This window comes from Tachysurus vachellii, chromosome 6 (assembly GCF_030014155.1).
Source record: "Tachysurus vachellii isolate PV-2020 chromosome 6, HZAU_Pvac_v1, whole genome shotgun sequence".
Taxonomy (NCBI): domain Eukaryota; kingdom Metazoa; phylum Chordata; class Actinopteri; order Siluriformes; family Bagridae; genus Tachysurus; species Tachysurus vachellii.
Window position 1 is genome coordinate 913101 of NC_083465.1, and position 13553 is coordinate 926653.

At 41.4% G+C, this 13553-nt stretch overlaps 1 protein-coding gene across 1 annotated transcript; it reads right to left on the reverse strand.

Annotated features, from left to right (window-relative positions):
* Positions 1-4750: 4750 nt before the first annotated feature.
* On the reverse strand, positions 4751-12809 carry osr1 (odd-skipped related transcription factor 1). The gene is made up of 3 exons (XM_060871302.1): positions 12578-12809; positions 6411-7077; positions 4751-6061 (listed from the first exon to the last, which is right to left on the reverse strand). The coding sequence occupies exons 2-3, from the start codon at positions 7025-7027 to the stop codon at positions 5929-5931; spliced, it is 750 nt and encodes a 249-aa protein (XP_060727285.1). The 5' UTR covers positions 7028-7077; positions 12578-12809; the 3' UTR covers positions 4751-5928.
* Between the last annotated feature and the right edge of the window lie 744 nt (positions 12810-13553).

The following is a 13553-nucleotide window of genomic DNA, read 5'->3' on the forward strand; positions in this document are numbered from 1 at the left end:
ACACACTGACACATACACACACTCACACACACACTGACACACACACACACACACTGACACACACACTGACACATACACACACTCACACACACTGACACACACACACTGACACACACACTGACACATACACACACTGACACACACACACACACTGACACACACACACACACACACACACTGACACACACACTGACACATACACACACTCACACACACACTGACACATACACACACTCACACACACACTGACACACACACACACTCACACACACTGACACACACACACACACTGACACACACACTGACACATACACACACTCACATACACACTGACACACACACTGACACACACACACACACACACACACTGACACACACTCACACACTCACTGAAACACACACTGACACACACTGACACATACACACACTCACACACACACACTGACACACACAGACACACACACACGTGCACACACTGACACACTCACACACAGACTCACACACAAACACTAACATGCACACACTACACAACACTGACACACACAGACTCACACACACAAACACTAACATGCACACACAGACACAGACACACACACTGACACACACACACACACACACTGACACACACACAGACACACAGACACACACACAGACTCACACACAAACTCTAACATGCACACACACAGACACACACACACTGACACACACGCACACACTGACACACACACATGCACACACTGACACACACACAGACACACACACACTGACACACACATGCACACACTGACACACCCACACACACAGACTCACACATACAGACTCACACACAAACACTAACATGCACACACTACACACACACGCTAAGACACACTAACATAAACACTAACTCACACTAACACACACACACTAACACACACAAAGACACACAAACACACACAAACACGAAGGCACACACATATTAACACATACTGACACACAAACACACTATCACATACACATACACTAACACACACACACACACACACACACACACAAACACACTATAAGTACCCAAAGAAAACACAGCTGCCATGTCAGACGTTCGTGAAAACAGCACCGAATGTCCCCGCCGACGCAGGAAAAAGTGAAAATTCAGACATGATCCCCATGAGGAAAAATTTTGGTTTAAATCAAATGATTTTTTTTTGTTTTTAAATGACGGGGACAGACTAGCTTGTTTTGGTTACTGAGGTTAAGTTCACTGTTAGCGTTAATTCGAAAAAGATGTATGGCGCACCACTGCTGGTTTCCGGCGCGCCTTTCTCAACTTGTGTTTCAGACAACTAGGAAAAGTCGAATCATCATCATCACAACATGCAGCAGTGAACTCTGATTGCCGCAGCAGGAACCATGTAGCTAAACAGCTCATTAGCTGGCTAACTACCTAGCATGCTACGTAGCTAGCTTGATGTTTAACTTGCAGAGTAAAGTAACTAAGTTCCAACAACCTGAAAAACATCTACATTTAAATACACAAAATTTACAGTTTTAAAACATTCAGAATGTTTTTTATTTTACATTAAAAAAATTCAGCTCATTAAAGTCAGACATTTTGAAAAGAAAAAGGAAGACTTTGGTTGCTGAGGCGAGGCTAGCTGCGTAGCCATTTTTAGCTTGATATTGTGTGTGTGTGTGTGTGTGTGTGTGTGTGTGTTTTCCCAAACTCACTCCAGTGTCTTTAGTGTTTTTGACTTTGATGTTTATGCTCATTATGCTGATCACTTCCTCATTAGCACGTAGCTGAAGTGTGAAGAGGAAAAGCAACGTTTAGGAGTGTGAGTGTGTATTCGGGTTTAGCATCGCTGCTAAGATGAGATGAGGGGGTGTGTTTGTGTGTTTAAGTGTGGAGGAGGTGTGTGTGTGTGTGTGTGTGTGTGTGTGTGTGTGTGTGTGTGTGTGTGTTTAAAGAATCTCTACATGTCAGATTTCTTCTTAATGATAGTAAAACGTTGATTCTTTTTGTAAAAATAGAAAAAAAGGTATCAAATGAACGAACGACCCAAGTGGGAGGTCACAGCCCTTGGGTTAGCAGTCAGCAGTACTACATGTGGTCACAGGGTTGTTTTAACATTACAAAAGCTTCTTTTTAAGTCATTTATCATTATATTTAATGTAGATTTGAACGTTTCTGATCATTTTTTCTGATCAAACTTTTAATGCTTTGAGCTTGTACACGTTCCAGGCCGAGGTGTTAGTTTGGCGTCGCTGTTTCTCGGTTGCCTAGCAACAGAGTCGTCTTAGTGTCCTTTAACCTCTTGAACAGTAAGTGTGTTAACTGTATTGTTTTTATTGTTGATTTACTTCCTTTAAACATTACTGATGTGTGTACCTTACAACCCCCCCCCCCACTGACACTGACCCTCAAATCACCCGATTGCCTACAAATACACTAGAAGCTGTTTTAAACAAGTCTAATACACATCCTGCCTCTCTGAAAGCTCTCAGACACATTACCTACCTTCCTGTGAAGTGTGTGTGTGTGTGTGTGTGTGTGTGTGTATGTGTGTGTGAATGAGTTGTTTTCACTGTTAATGAGTGTACCACTACAGCCTTTTATGTGTGTGAATACACAAGTCAGAGACACTTACAGCATAAACTGACTTGTATGAAGACACACACACACACACACACACACACACAAGGCACTTTGGTGGGCTGCATTTCTAGACTATAGATTGAGGATGGTCAATAAGAGACTGTCTGTCTGTCTGTCCTCCTTCACCTCCTTCACGGCACTGAGTGACTCTGTGGGAAAAGACAAGAACAGGGAAATATCCTCACAGGTTTACTTAAAAATCTGTAATTTCCAAGCTGTTGAGTTGTTAGAACTCATAGAAACTTCATCATGTCTCTGCTCTCATGTTTCTGGTGTTTTGGGGATCATTGGATCACAGGTGACCATCTTGGAAGTGGAGCAGCACGTGGGACGAGTGTGTGGTGTATCCAGGAGTGGGATGGGTGTGTGGTGTATTGAGGAATAGGACAAATGTGTGGTGTATTGAGGAATGGGACAAGTGTGTGGTGTATCCAGGAATGGGGCAAGTGTGTGGTGTATCCAGGAATGGGGCAAGTGTGTGGTGTATCGACGAGTGGGACGAGTGTGTGGTGTATCCACGAGTGGGAAAAGTGTGTGGTGCATCCAGGAATGGGGCAAGTGTGTGGTGTATTAAGGAATGGGACAAATGTGTGGTGTATCCACGAGTGGGACAAGTGTGTGGTGTATCCAGGAATGGGGCAAGTGTGTGGTGTATCGAGGAATGGGACAAATGTGTGGTGTATCCACGAGTGGGACAAGTGTGTGGTGTATCGACGAGTGGGACAAGTGTGTGGTGTATCAACGAGTGGGACAAGTGTGTGGTGTATCGACAGGTGGGAAGAGTGTGTGGTGTATCCACGAGTGGGAAAAGTGTGTGGTGTATCCAGGAGTGGGAGGAGTGTGTGGTTTATCCACGAGTGGGAGGAGTGTGTGGTGTATCCAGGAATGGGGCAAGTGTGTGGTGTATCCACGAGTGGGACGAGTGTGTGGTGTATCCAGGAATGGGGCAAGTGTGTGGTGTATCCACGAGTGGGAGGAGTGTGTGGTGTATCCAGGAATGGGGCAAGTGTGTGGTGTATCCACGAGTGGGACGAGTGTGTGGTGTATCCAGGAATGGGGCAAGTGTGTGGTGTATCCACGAGTGGGAGGAGTGTGTGGTTTATCCACGAGTGGTACGAGTACCGTGTTCATTTGACAGTATTTCCCAGAATTCGATAGAATGAGGAAAATGAAGGGACGTGGAAACGGACTTGTCTGAGCAAAATTCGATCACAACATGGCATTTAAGCACAACACAAGGATGAGCAGGAACGAGACAGAAACAGTGATACATGCTATCATGAGCACCACCTCTAGTCTTCTGTTTGTTAATCACACCGCTGGCCAATCAGAGTGCAGCAGATTGTGATATATATTAAGCAGCTCGTTATTTCCTCACACTCGTTTATCTCATCCCAGCTGTGTTGTGCGACAGTGTCGTTACCACCGCATGCGTGAAAATGAACAAGTTTTGTCCAAGTTGTATTTAACTCTAAACACCCTGATGACCTGCTGTACTTCTGCTGTGTTTAACAAGTTTACTGTCTGAACTCATGTCAGTGTGTGATCACGTCTTGTTTCTAGCTTCGCACCTTGTAGTTTGATCTGGACGTGTATTTCATTACATTGTCCGACTTTCATAGTGAATATTAAATATTTATCATTAGTTTTGCACAAATATACCGTAGTATATAAGAAGAGAGATGACTAAAAGATCTGCATGAGACAAATATGCAAATGAGATCATTTATATCATTTTTTATACACATTCAGATCTAATTATAAAATATGAGGTGGTTTATTGTTTCCTGCTTGGATTGTTGGTTAGAATTAGCAGCAAATATCAAACATTAAACATGTCTTTATCGTCTACAGCCAGTGTTCATAGGAACGTGTGTAGAGAAGATAAAAAAACATGATGTTTAAACCCTGAATTTTAAAAGCTCATGACGTGTGGAGCAGACGTGTGAATCATCTGACGTATGATGAAGGTCGTAATGTGTGACCGATGATCTGATGTGTAAAGTGCGGAGTGTGTAATAAATGTAAAAAAAACCCCACAGACATTAACATCCACAACTACTTTTTGTTAAGAAAATGACTATTTATTTATTAAAATAAGTTTAAGGAATCCAGTGATATATGTAAATAATCCATAAACCGATTAAAGTGCCAAATAACAGTTATACAAAAAGTAAATCTGTACAAAAATATTACAAAATTGGAATGTGGCTTTGGCTAGTCGAGTTAATGGTTTTGATTTTTCTTTTCTTTTTTTTTTTTTCTTTTTAATTGTTTATTATTGTTCTGTATGTCACAGAGCCTCAGAGGCTTCTGGAAATTGGTCTCGAATGGATAAACATCACGCTGGTGGATCTGCCATCAGACAGAACAAAAGGTCTGACGTCACATTTCGTCTACACTCGAGTCTGGATTTGATCCGTTCCCGGCTCTACCGAAATCCTAAAGTCCGACGTTCTCCAAATCTGTAAATCCAAGACGATTATACTTCTAAAAGTCTGAGTCCGATGCTTCTTAGATCCGACGATTACAGTTTGTTTTGTAACTTCAGAGACCCAGTAATCCATGTTTGGGCATCAGATCGATTCAGCTCTTGCTCTAGAACCTTTCACTCTTTGGTTAATTTAAACGAATCCCTTTGGTTTGTGCTTCAGTTCCTTCTCACGTCCTCACGGCTGATTCTGCTCGACTGCTGTGTGCCTGCAGATTCATCAGACTCTCAGATTCTTAAATCCATCATTTCATGTGGTGTTTTTAGCTGCAGTTTTGCACCTGTTGCATTTTTGGTTATGTTGAAGACGGTTTTTTTTGCACTTGGCTCTCTACTGGCTGATGTCCTGTAGATCTTTGGATTTCTAGCCACCTGATCAGTGGATGTCTTGGATCTTGCTTTAAATCCACAGCAATCCACAAATACATAGACACATAAACACACACATACTTAAACACATACATACATACATACATATATTTTTGGTATCATTCGAGTCTTGCACCTTTCACTCTTTGGTCATATTTTGGTTCTCGCTATTAAGTCCTCATGGTTCTGGATTTCTTGCGATCCCACAGGCTGTTTCAGCTTGACCTCACTGTTTAATATCTGATTTTTATATTCAGAACCACTGTGTGATTGCAGATTCAGCAAGAGCTCTTGGCTCCATAAGTCCATATTTTGATATCATATTAGTATGAGTCTTGCACCTTTCACTCTTTGGTCACATTGCTGTTGCTATTGGCTGCTGTCCTCGGGTCTTTGGCTTTCCAGTGTCCCCATTGGCTAATACAGCGTGACCTCACTTTATCTTGGCGGGTTTGAGCTCTTTGACTTGCATGTGCAATGTTTTGTGGACGGCGAGAGTCCTGGACTGACAGAAACCTTTTCCACACTCCTGGCATTTAAACGGCTTCTCTTTGGAGTGGATATACCTGCAGAGAGAGAGAGAGAGAGAGAGACAGAGAGAGAGAGAGAGAGAGAGAGAGAGAGAGAAAGAGAGAGAGAGAGAAAGGTCTGTTAGTGGTGAGTGAAGCTCACCGCTTGTAACACAATCAGCTCAGACAATCAGCTCAGCTTCAGCCTGGAGTTTTCCACCCGTTTATAGGTTTAAAGAAAAAAGTCTCGAAATCTAGAACCAATCACTTTCCAATGTAAAAGATCCCCAAGTGCTCATCAGGTCATGACATGAACATCAGAATAAATATCTGAAAACCCGTATTACATACCATGACATTGGACCTGACAGATAGATCATGCTTTTAAGGGAGACGTGTGTCTTACCGGTGGTCTCGGAGATGATCTTGCCTCCTGAAGGCCTTGTGGCAGATGTCGCAGGTGTACGGCCTCTCGTCCGTGTGCGTGCGTTCGTGGATCAACAGATTGTAGGACTTTGTAAAATGTCGGCCACAGAATTTGCACACAAACTCCTTCTTGGTTTTGGAAGGCAGCCGCCCTCGGCTCGGCTTCCTCTCGGGCGAAGCCAGCTTGGCCACGTCGAGTAGGCAGCCTAGGGAGGGCGCGTTTGTGTGCCCTCCACCTCCAACGGACACGCTCAGGTCCTCGGCCTTCAGAGGCTCTTCCTGAGTTGCAGCGGCGGCCAAGTTGGCGAAGTCAAAGCGCGGTTTGCTCTTCGCTTCCTGTTTGGCTGGATGCATGAGCTGAGGGAGGAGCGGGATGGAGGGAAGAGGGAAACGGGAGAAGGTGCAGCGGGGCAAAAACGGAGGATATCCCAGCGTCCAGTGGTGCAAATGGACGGCGTGAAGAGCACTGAAGCTGTAGATGCCCGGCATTTGTTCGGCAGGAAGATGGAAGCCGTTGGACGTCTGAAGGAGGGAGTAATTGGCCAGTTGGAGGGATGGGTGAAGAGGTACAGGAGCAGGAAGTGTTTTACTACCCATGATTCCTACGAGGGTTCTGAGTCACAAAGACAATCAGCAGTGGCTGTGGCCTGGAAAACAGACAGATAAATGATCAGTTCCTCACTCTGTGGACCTGAACTAAGCTCTATGATATGGCAGCATCATACATTTATGAGCTGATCAGTGGGTTAGAATAAGAGTATCATCATGCTAATGTGCAAAACTAGCATACAGTAGCCAAAGGCACAAGACACGAGATCACTCAGGCGAACACCAGTGGGAAAGAATGCAGGGTTACACACTTGTGTTTCTCACACATCACCATGGAAATGTGCAAAACCGTCAGAAGGTTGTGCTAAATAGCGTGTTTGAAACACCGTGACAGCCAATCAGACCAGCATCAAATGTATGTGGTTACGTCCCAAACCACACAGTCATTTACTTAAAATAGTGTCTTAAAGGTTCTAGCAAGGCCAAAGTGTGTGGTCTTTCTCATGGATCGCAGTGGGCATGTGCACAGCTAACATAATGCTGTCTATTACCAGCCTGCATCCTGACGTCCTAAACAGTCTGTGATCTAAACTCTGAGATAAAACTCTTAAGATTCATTGAGAAGTTAAATGACCCTAAATATCGTGCCAGAGTAGTAGCTACGACACCAAACCACAAGGAGAAAAAAAACGACAACTCGTCATCCGTCCTGTGAGAATTCATCAAATCCCACTCCAACTCCTCCCTGCTTAGCATTAGACCTTTATTTGTTGTCTTTATCTGATGTTCTGGATTAAAACACACCTCTTTTATGATTTCTCAAGCCGTTTAAATTAATGTCAGAGACACACATCAGAACATAAGCTGCACTTGTCTAGAAAAAAACTAAACAAAAACAAAACAACAAAACGCCCATGTCTGAAAATGTGATGCTGGAAAAGTGTGTGTGTGTGTGTGTGTGTGTGTGTGTGTGTGTGTAGGACACAGAAACAGAAACATGCTTTAAACCTGCTAGACATGAGAGTGTGTGTTGTGCGAGTGTGTTTTGGCGAAGGAGCTCTGTAGAAAATGTGCCCGGGGCATCGGAGCTGACAGACGAAGAAAGACGCCCAAGCAGAGTGACATACCTGCAGTGTTTAACCTGGCCTGATACACACCGACACAAAGCACAATAACACCTCTTTGTTTCAACCCCATGACTGACAACACACACACACACTCTCTCTTTCTCAAACACACACACACACACACACACACACACAGACTCGGGCTTGTTTACTGTATCCTGAGGATCGTTGACGTGCGTCCTCGTTTCTGGCTCATGGGCTGAAATTCAACCCCATGAGAATGTAATTATTTTACACGCTCACAGGTTTGATTTCAACTATAAAGAAGTGCGACGATCGTCGTTTTTTTTTTCTCTATATATATATAACACAGAATTTTCACTGACAGTCAGATTGCAGCATTCTGAAAAACGTAAGAAAGAAAACTGAATGGTGTTTAAACTGAATGGCTTCTGCACTTTCGCTAAAATCTGTCCTGATGATGTGACATCGATTTCACCTTCACGTCACATCACCATAAACATTTCTGAACCCGTTCAGCGACGACGGGATGCAAATCCGCTTTGTAGTTTGACTTTTCTCCAGACCACTGGTGAATAATTTATGTTTTGTAAATGTTGTTTTAAACAATCTGCTCTTTTCACTGCACGGTTCTGCTCCTGCACTAGCAAAACCTCAGCAGAACGACACGTTATAACACCTTGCGTAATCTCCAAAGCACAAAGATTCGTTTTGTCATTTTATCCACGTGGGACTCGTACGTGAGCAGCACGGCGTTCTCTTATCCTGGTGTACACACGCTCAGGTTCCTCAGACGCACCAGAACCGGCGTACGGGATCGTGTCGGGTCACGCCGCAGCTTCCTCTATCACCTTCCTCATTTTTTAGAAGGGATCGAAAAGGGCCTGATATTAATAACACTGTCTACAGTAACATCTACGGATCTGCAAGATTCCATTATTTTAATTTAGAATTATTATTCTAATCAGAGGGAAGACCTGTAGTGTAGTAAAGTAAGATATTATTACATGCACTGTAATATAAAGTACACACACACACACACACACACACACACACAATTAAAAACAATTGCAGTTGCCCTTTAATATTACAACCAATCTGAACATTGATAATTTATGTTCCAAATATATTGATCAGTAAAGTGGACACTTAATAATAATAATAATAATAATAATAATAATAATAATAATAATAATAATTAGAATAATAATCATTATTATTACTGTTATTATTATTATTGATTGTTGTTCTTGTTAATAATAATAATAATAATACTAATAATAATAATAAGAAGAAGAAGAATGTTCTTTTTGTGTTGTTGTATTTTGTTGTTAGGGCACATATTGGTGTGATAGAGTCTCAAACTGAACACCCAGAAGCTCCCTACTGGACATTGTTGTGCACTACAAAGTGTGTAGAAGTGAGTATCAGCTCTACACGAACAGTTTACACGTTCACTTCACAGACTGTAAAAAACATTCAAACTCCTCTCTGTTCACTTCTATACGAGGTCCGATCTTTAATGTACTGTTAGTTTTGTTGTCGTTATTAAATAAATGTGTTAAGTGAATTTGTACACTTTAGACAATGCATTAGTCGCGACCCAGCAAAGCATTATAGAAGAAAATAAAGAGTGAAACAACCCTAATTAGGTCCCCTACGGCGTAAAGCTCTCCCCGGGGATTTGGGCAGCTCTGATCACAGTGCAGAAGTAATTGACTTTTACGCTCCAGGTCATTAGAGGAGATCAGCACTAGACCTTTAACCCTTTGAAGTGAGCAGAGGCTACACCCGAGCACCACGAGGTGAGAGATAACCGTGATTTCAACTCACCGTGATTCATTGCCTATAAGCTGATAAACTTTTTAAGGCGCCTAGTTGTAAAAGTTTGTACGCACCAATTAGTCAGATTTGTACACAGCTGTGTTACCCGAGATTATTTTTTTCCCCACAATTGAAGGACTAATCTGTGTCACTAACCTAAACACTAATCTGAAGGGAAGGCGATGAAAGGGAATTAAGGGGCCAAAAGGAATTGACATGTTGTGCACTACATAAGCTACACAGAGAGTAATGAGTAGAATATCAGTTAAAGTTTCAGCGTAGCTTTTCATTTAGTGCACGAAAATATATGCAACAAGTACAGCACGTAGTGCACAGTGTAGAAACTAGTCACTTGCCCTCGGCTGTGAGCGTCTATAAACACCAGGAACGTGGATATTAAGGGGAACTTCAGCGCATTACACATATGTACAGATCTGAATCAAACAGTGAATCAATATCTGGTGCTCTTAAGAGTGTGACCTCGTCTTGTCTTATAGTACACCACAATATCATAGTGCACTACAAAGTGTATAAAGGTGTGGATTATACTGATGTAGGCCTGTGGTGCATTGTCTAAATAACTGCAGTGTACTAGCAGGGAATAGACGGGGATTTGGGACACAGCCCACCTGCCCCTGAGTGACCCTAGAGAAAAGGTTTTATTTAATTTAGACTGTAAATAAATCCTCATCCTCAAAGAAAAAAATCATCACGTCTTCCTCAAGTGACTTAAAAGCAGATTGTTGTCTTCTCATCACCTAAAAAATGGTCCCGGTGTCTAGGTGCTTGAGAGAAGAAGAGTGTGAACTGTGAGCCATCACACCTGAAGCACTTCACAGAGTCGGACGTGTATTGGAAGGAATTTGTCACTAATTTAGTGCTGAAGTGTTTAAACTGAGTGTTTAAGGCCAGAAATCATTCTGACGTCATAATCAGTGCAGTCGCAACGTAAATGTAAAGGATTCTTAATTCCCCCATACACACACACACGCACACACACACGCACACACACACACACACACACCAGCACGCGCTGCTTCTGTGTTCTGTTTCTACACAATACTTAGTTAGTAGTTTAGTGGTCTAACGTTATTGTGCTGTTAGCGCTCTGTTTTATTTATTATTATTATTATTATTATTATTATTATTATTATTATTATTATTATTATTATTAGGCGGTTATTAGGCAGTTTATTCTGTCTGTCTGTCTGTCCCGTGTCAGGATCTCTTTCCTTTCCTGGTGATGCGCTCCAAGCCACTTGCCCGGCCGGGGGTTGTGTGTGTGACACCGAGGGGCAGGAAGGCTGAGAGGTCTGTGTTTGTTTTAGTTTAGTTACCTGAATCAAAATGTCATAAAACAAACAGTTGTTATATTTTTTCGTTCTGTGAACAATTAAATGTTTTATATTTAATTCGATGGATGAAAAAAAAATCAGAAAAAAGATTTTTATCTAGGTAAATTTCCAATAAATGCTAAATTCTAGTTTGTTTTAAAGTTATTTCATTCTACTAGAAAGCTGTGTTTTGTGTCGTGTTATATTCATTAACGGGTGAACGAGCTTTATTTTAGTTTCTTATCTGATTACAGAAACAAAGCAAAAAAAAAAACCCGAAAACGCAACTAACGCGTTTCTAAATTGTTAGAAAAATAATGTTTTCTTTTGTGAACAAGATAAACGGCATCATTTGTTGTGCACGATGACTTTTATCCCGTGATAAATTGTTCTCTTGATAATGTGTATTTAATATCCAGGTGCAGATTGTTTGTCTTGGCCACAGCAAGTGATCTGGAGCTTTTAGAGGAATGTAAATATTTAATCTAATAATGACACTTGGCTTTTATTTTACTGCTGATCGCTATAATAAGAGCCATTCATCAATATTTTATTGCGATTGCACTACGCGATTGTAGCTGTTTTACTGGATGCTGATGCTGTTGCAAAAGCATTAATACGTCGCTTCAGTGAGCTTTAATTGGCTTTTAAACGACTTGCACAGAGGAATGCGGGCGTTTACAGCAAATATAGAATTGTATAAATTACAATAAAATGTCTGAATTAAATCGTGTAATGGATGATCACGATCCGATGTTTTTCTTTCCATGAAACCTAACAAAATGCCTTTTTTATATTTCATTTATTCATGCAAGATAAATAAGAACAAAAATTGTTTTAAACAAAAATGACCTTGAAATGACCCGTAAAATAGAATTTATTAAAAACTAATAATTACTGTTATTAAAATGTTTAATCGGAGAGAATTTACTGTCTGTTCATTTTACCGAAAATAAAGTTCTCGAAATGCATTATTATTGTTATTATTATTATTATTATTATTATTATTATTATTATTAAAAACAATGTACTTCTGATGTCCAGGAATGCAAACCAATATCCAACTACATTACATCGTGGCGCGCGCGAGCGCACGCACGAGATCGTGGAATAACTTTCTGTAAAAAAAAGTTTTTTGTTTTTTTTTAAATAAATACATTAAAAAAAAAAAAAATCTTCCGTAAAGTTTCTATCAAACCGCGCGCGCATCGCAACAGCTTCGGGTTGTTAGTGAACAAGTTGATTTGGACGAGTGGCGCGTGCATGCTGGTGTGAAGGCATCAGAAGGGACGCAGACAAGAAGACAAAGTTATTTCAGTAAAATATTCAGGAATAAAAATAGAAATAGTTACCAGCTCGAGACGTGCAGGACGATCCGGTGGGACTCGCAGTAAAAGTTTAGTTCTTCCCACGCAAAGAAAGTTGCATGCAGTGTTCAGCCAGTTCTCACACACACATAACCCCCGCACACACGCGCGCGTACACACACACACACACACACACACACACCGCAGCAGCTCCACACAGCTGTTAGTGCAGAATTAAACTTTCTCTCCCCGCGTGCGTGTGTCTTTCCTTCTCTTTCTCTCTCTCTGTACTGCGGTCCCAAAAACCCACACCGCCTCTTTATTGTAACCAAACCCTCGCGCGTCATATGGCCAAACCCACACACACACACACACACACATACACACACACGGAGAGAGAGAGAGAGAGAGAGAGAGAGAGAGTTTCTTACACTTTTGTAGAGTAGTCGATCACACACACACACACACACACACACACACACACACACGTTAGACAGTGTACATGAACCATTCGCTCTGAACGTGTGATTTAATGCCTGTAAACAGCAGCAGGATAAAAACAAAATAATCAACAATAAAAAGAATAAAAACCGATGCGACAAAAAGGCTTTTGTTTGTTTAGTAATTATTTGTTGTGTCATCAGTTCAGTCATCAGTGTTAAACAGCGTTCAGTAGGTTTTTTTAAGCGTTAGCAAAAGTTCTGTTAAATAACAAGAATTGTAAAAGTTTGTGTTTATTTATTTACAACAATTCGTTATTTTCTTTCTTTCTTTCTTTCTTTCTTTCTTTCTTTCTTTCTTCCCTCCCTCCCGTATTGCTGAAGCATTTCCAGGTCTGTTGTTTGTACACTATTTAGCTGGTATCCGTCTCCATGTGGTCAGAACAGATCTGATGATATATGATGTATGACATAAATAATTACACGAGGCATCTGCACGCGCCAACAAACCGATAAACAAACAAACAGCCGGAATAAATAAACAGCAAGAAATCTGCATTAAGCTTGTAATTTAATTTAGT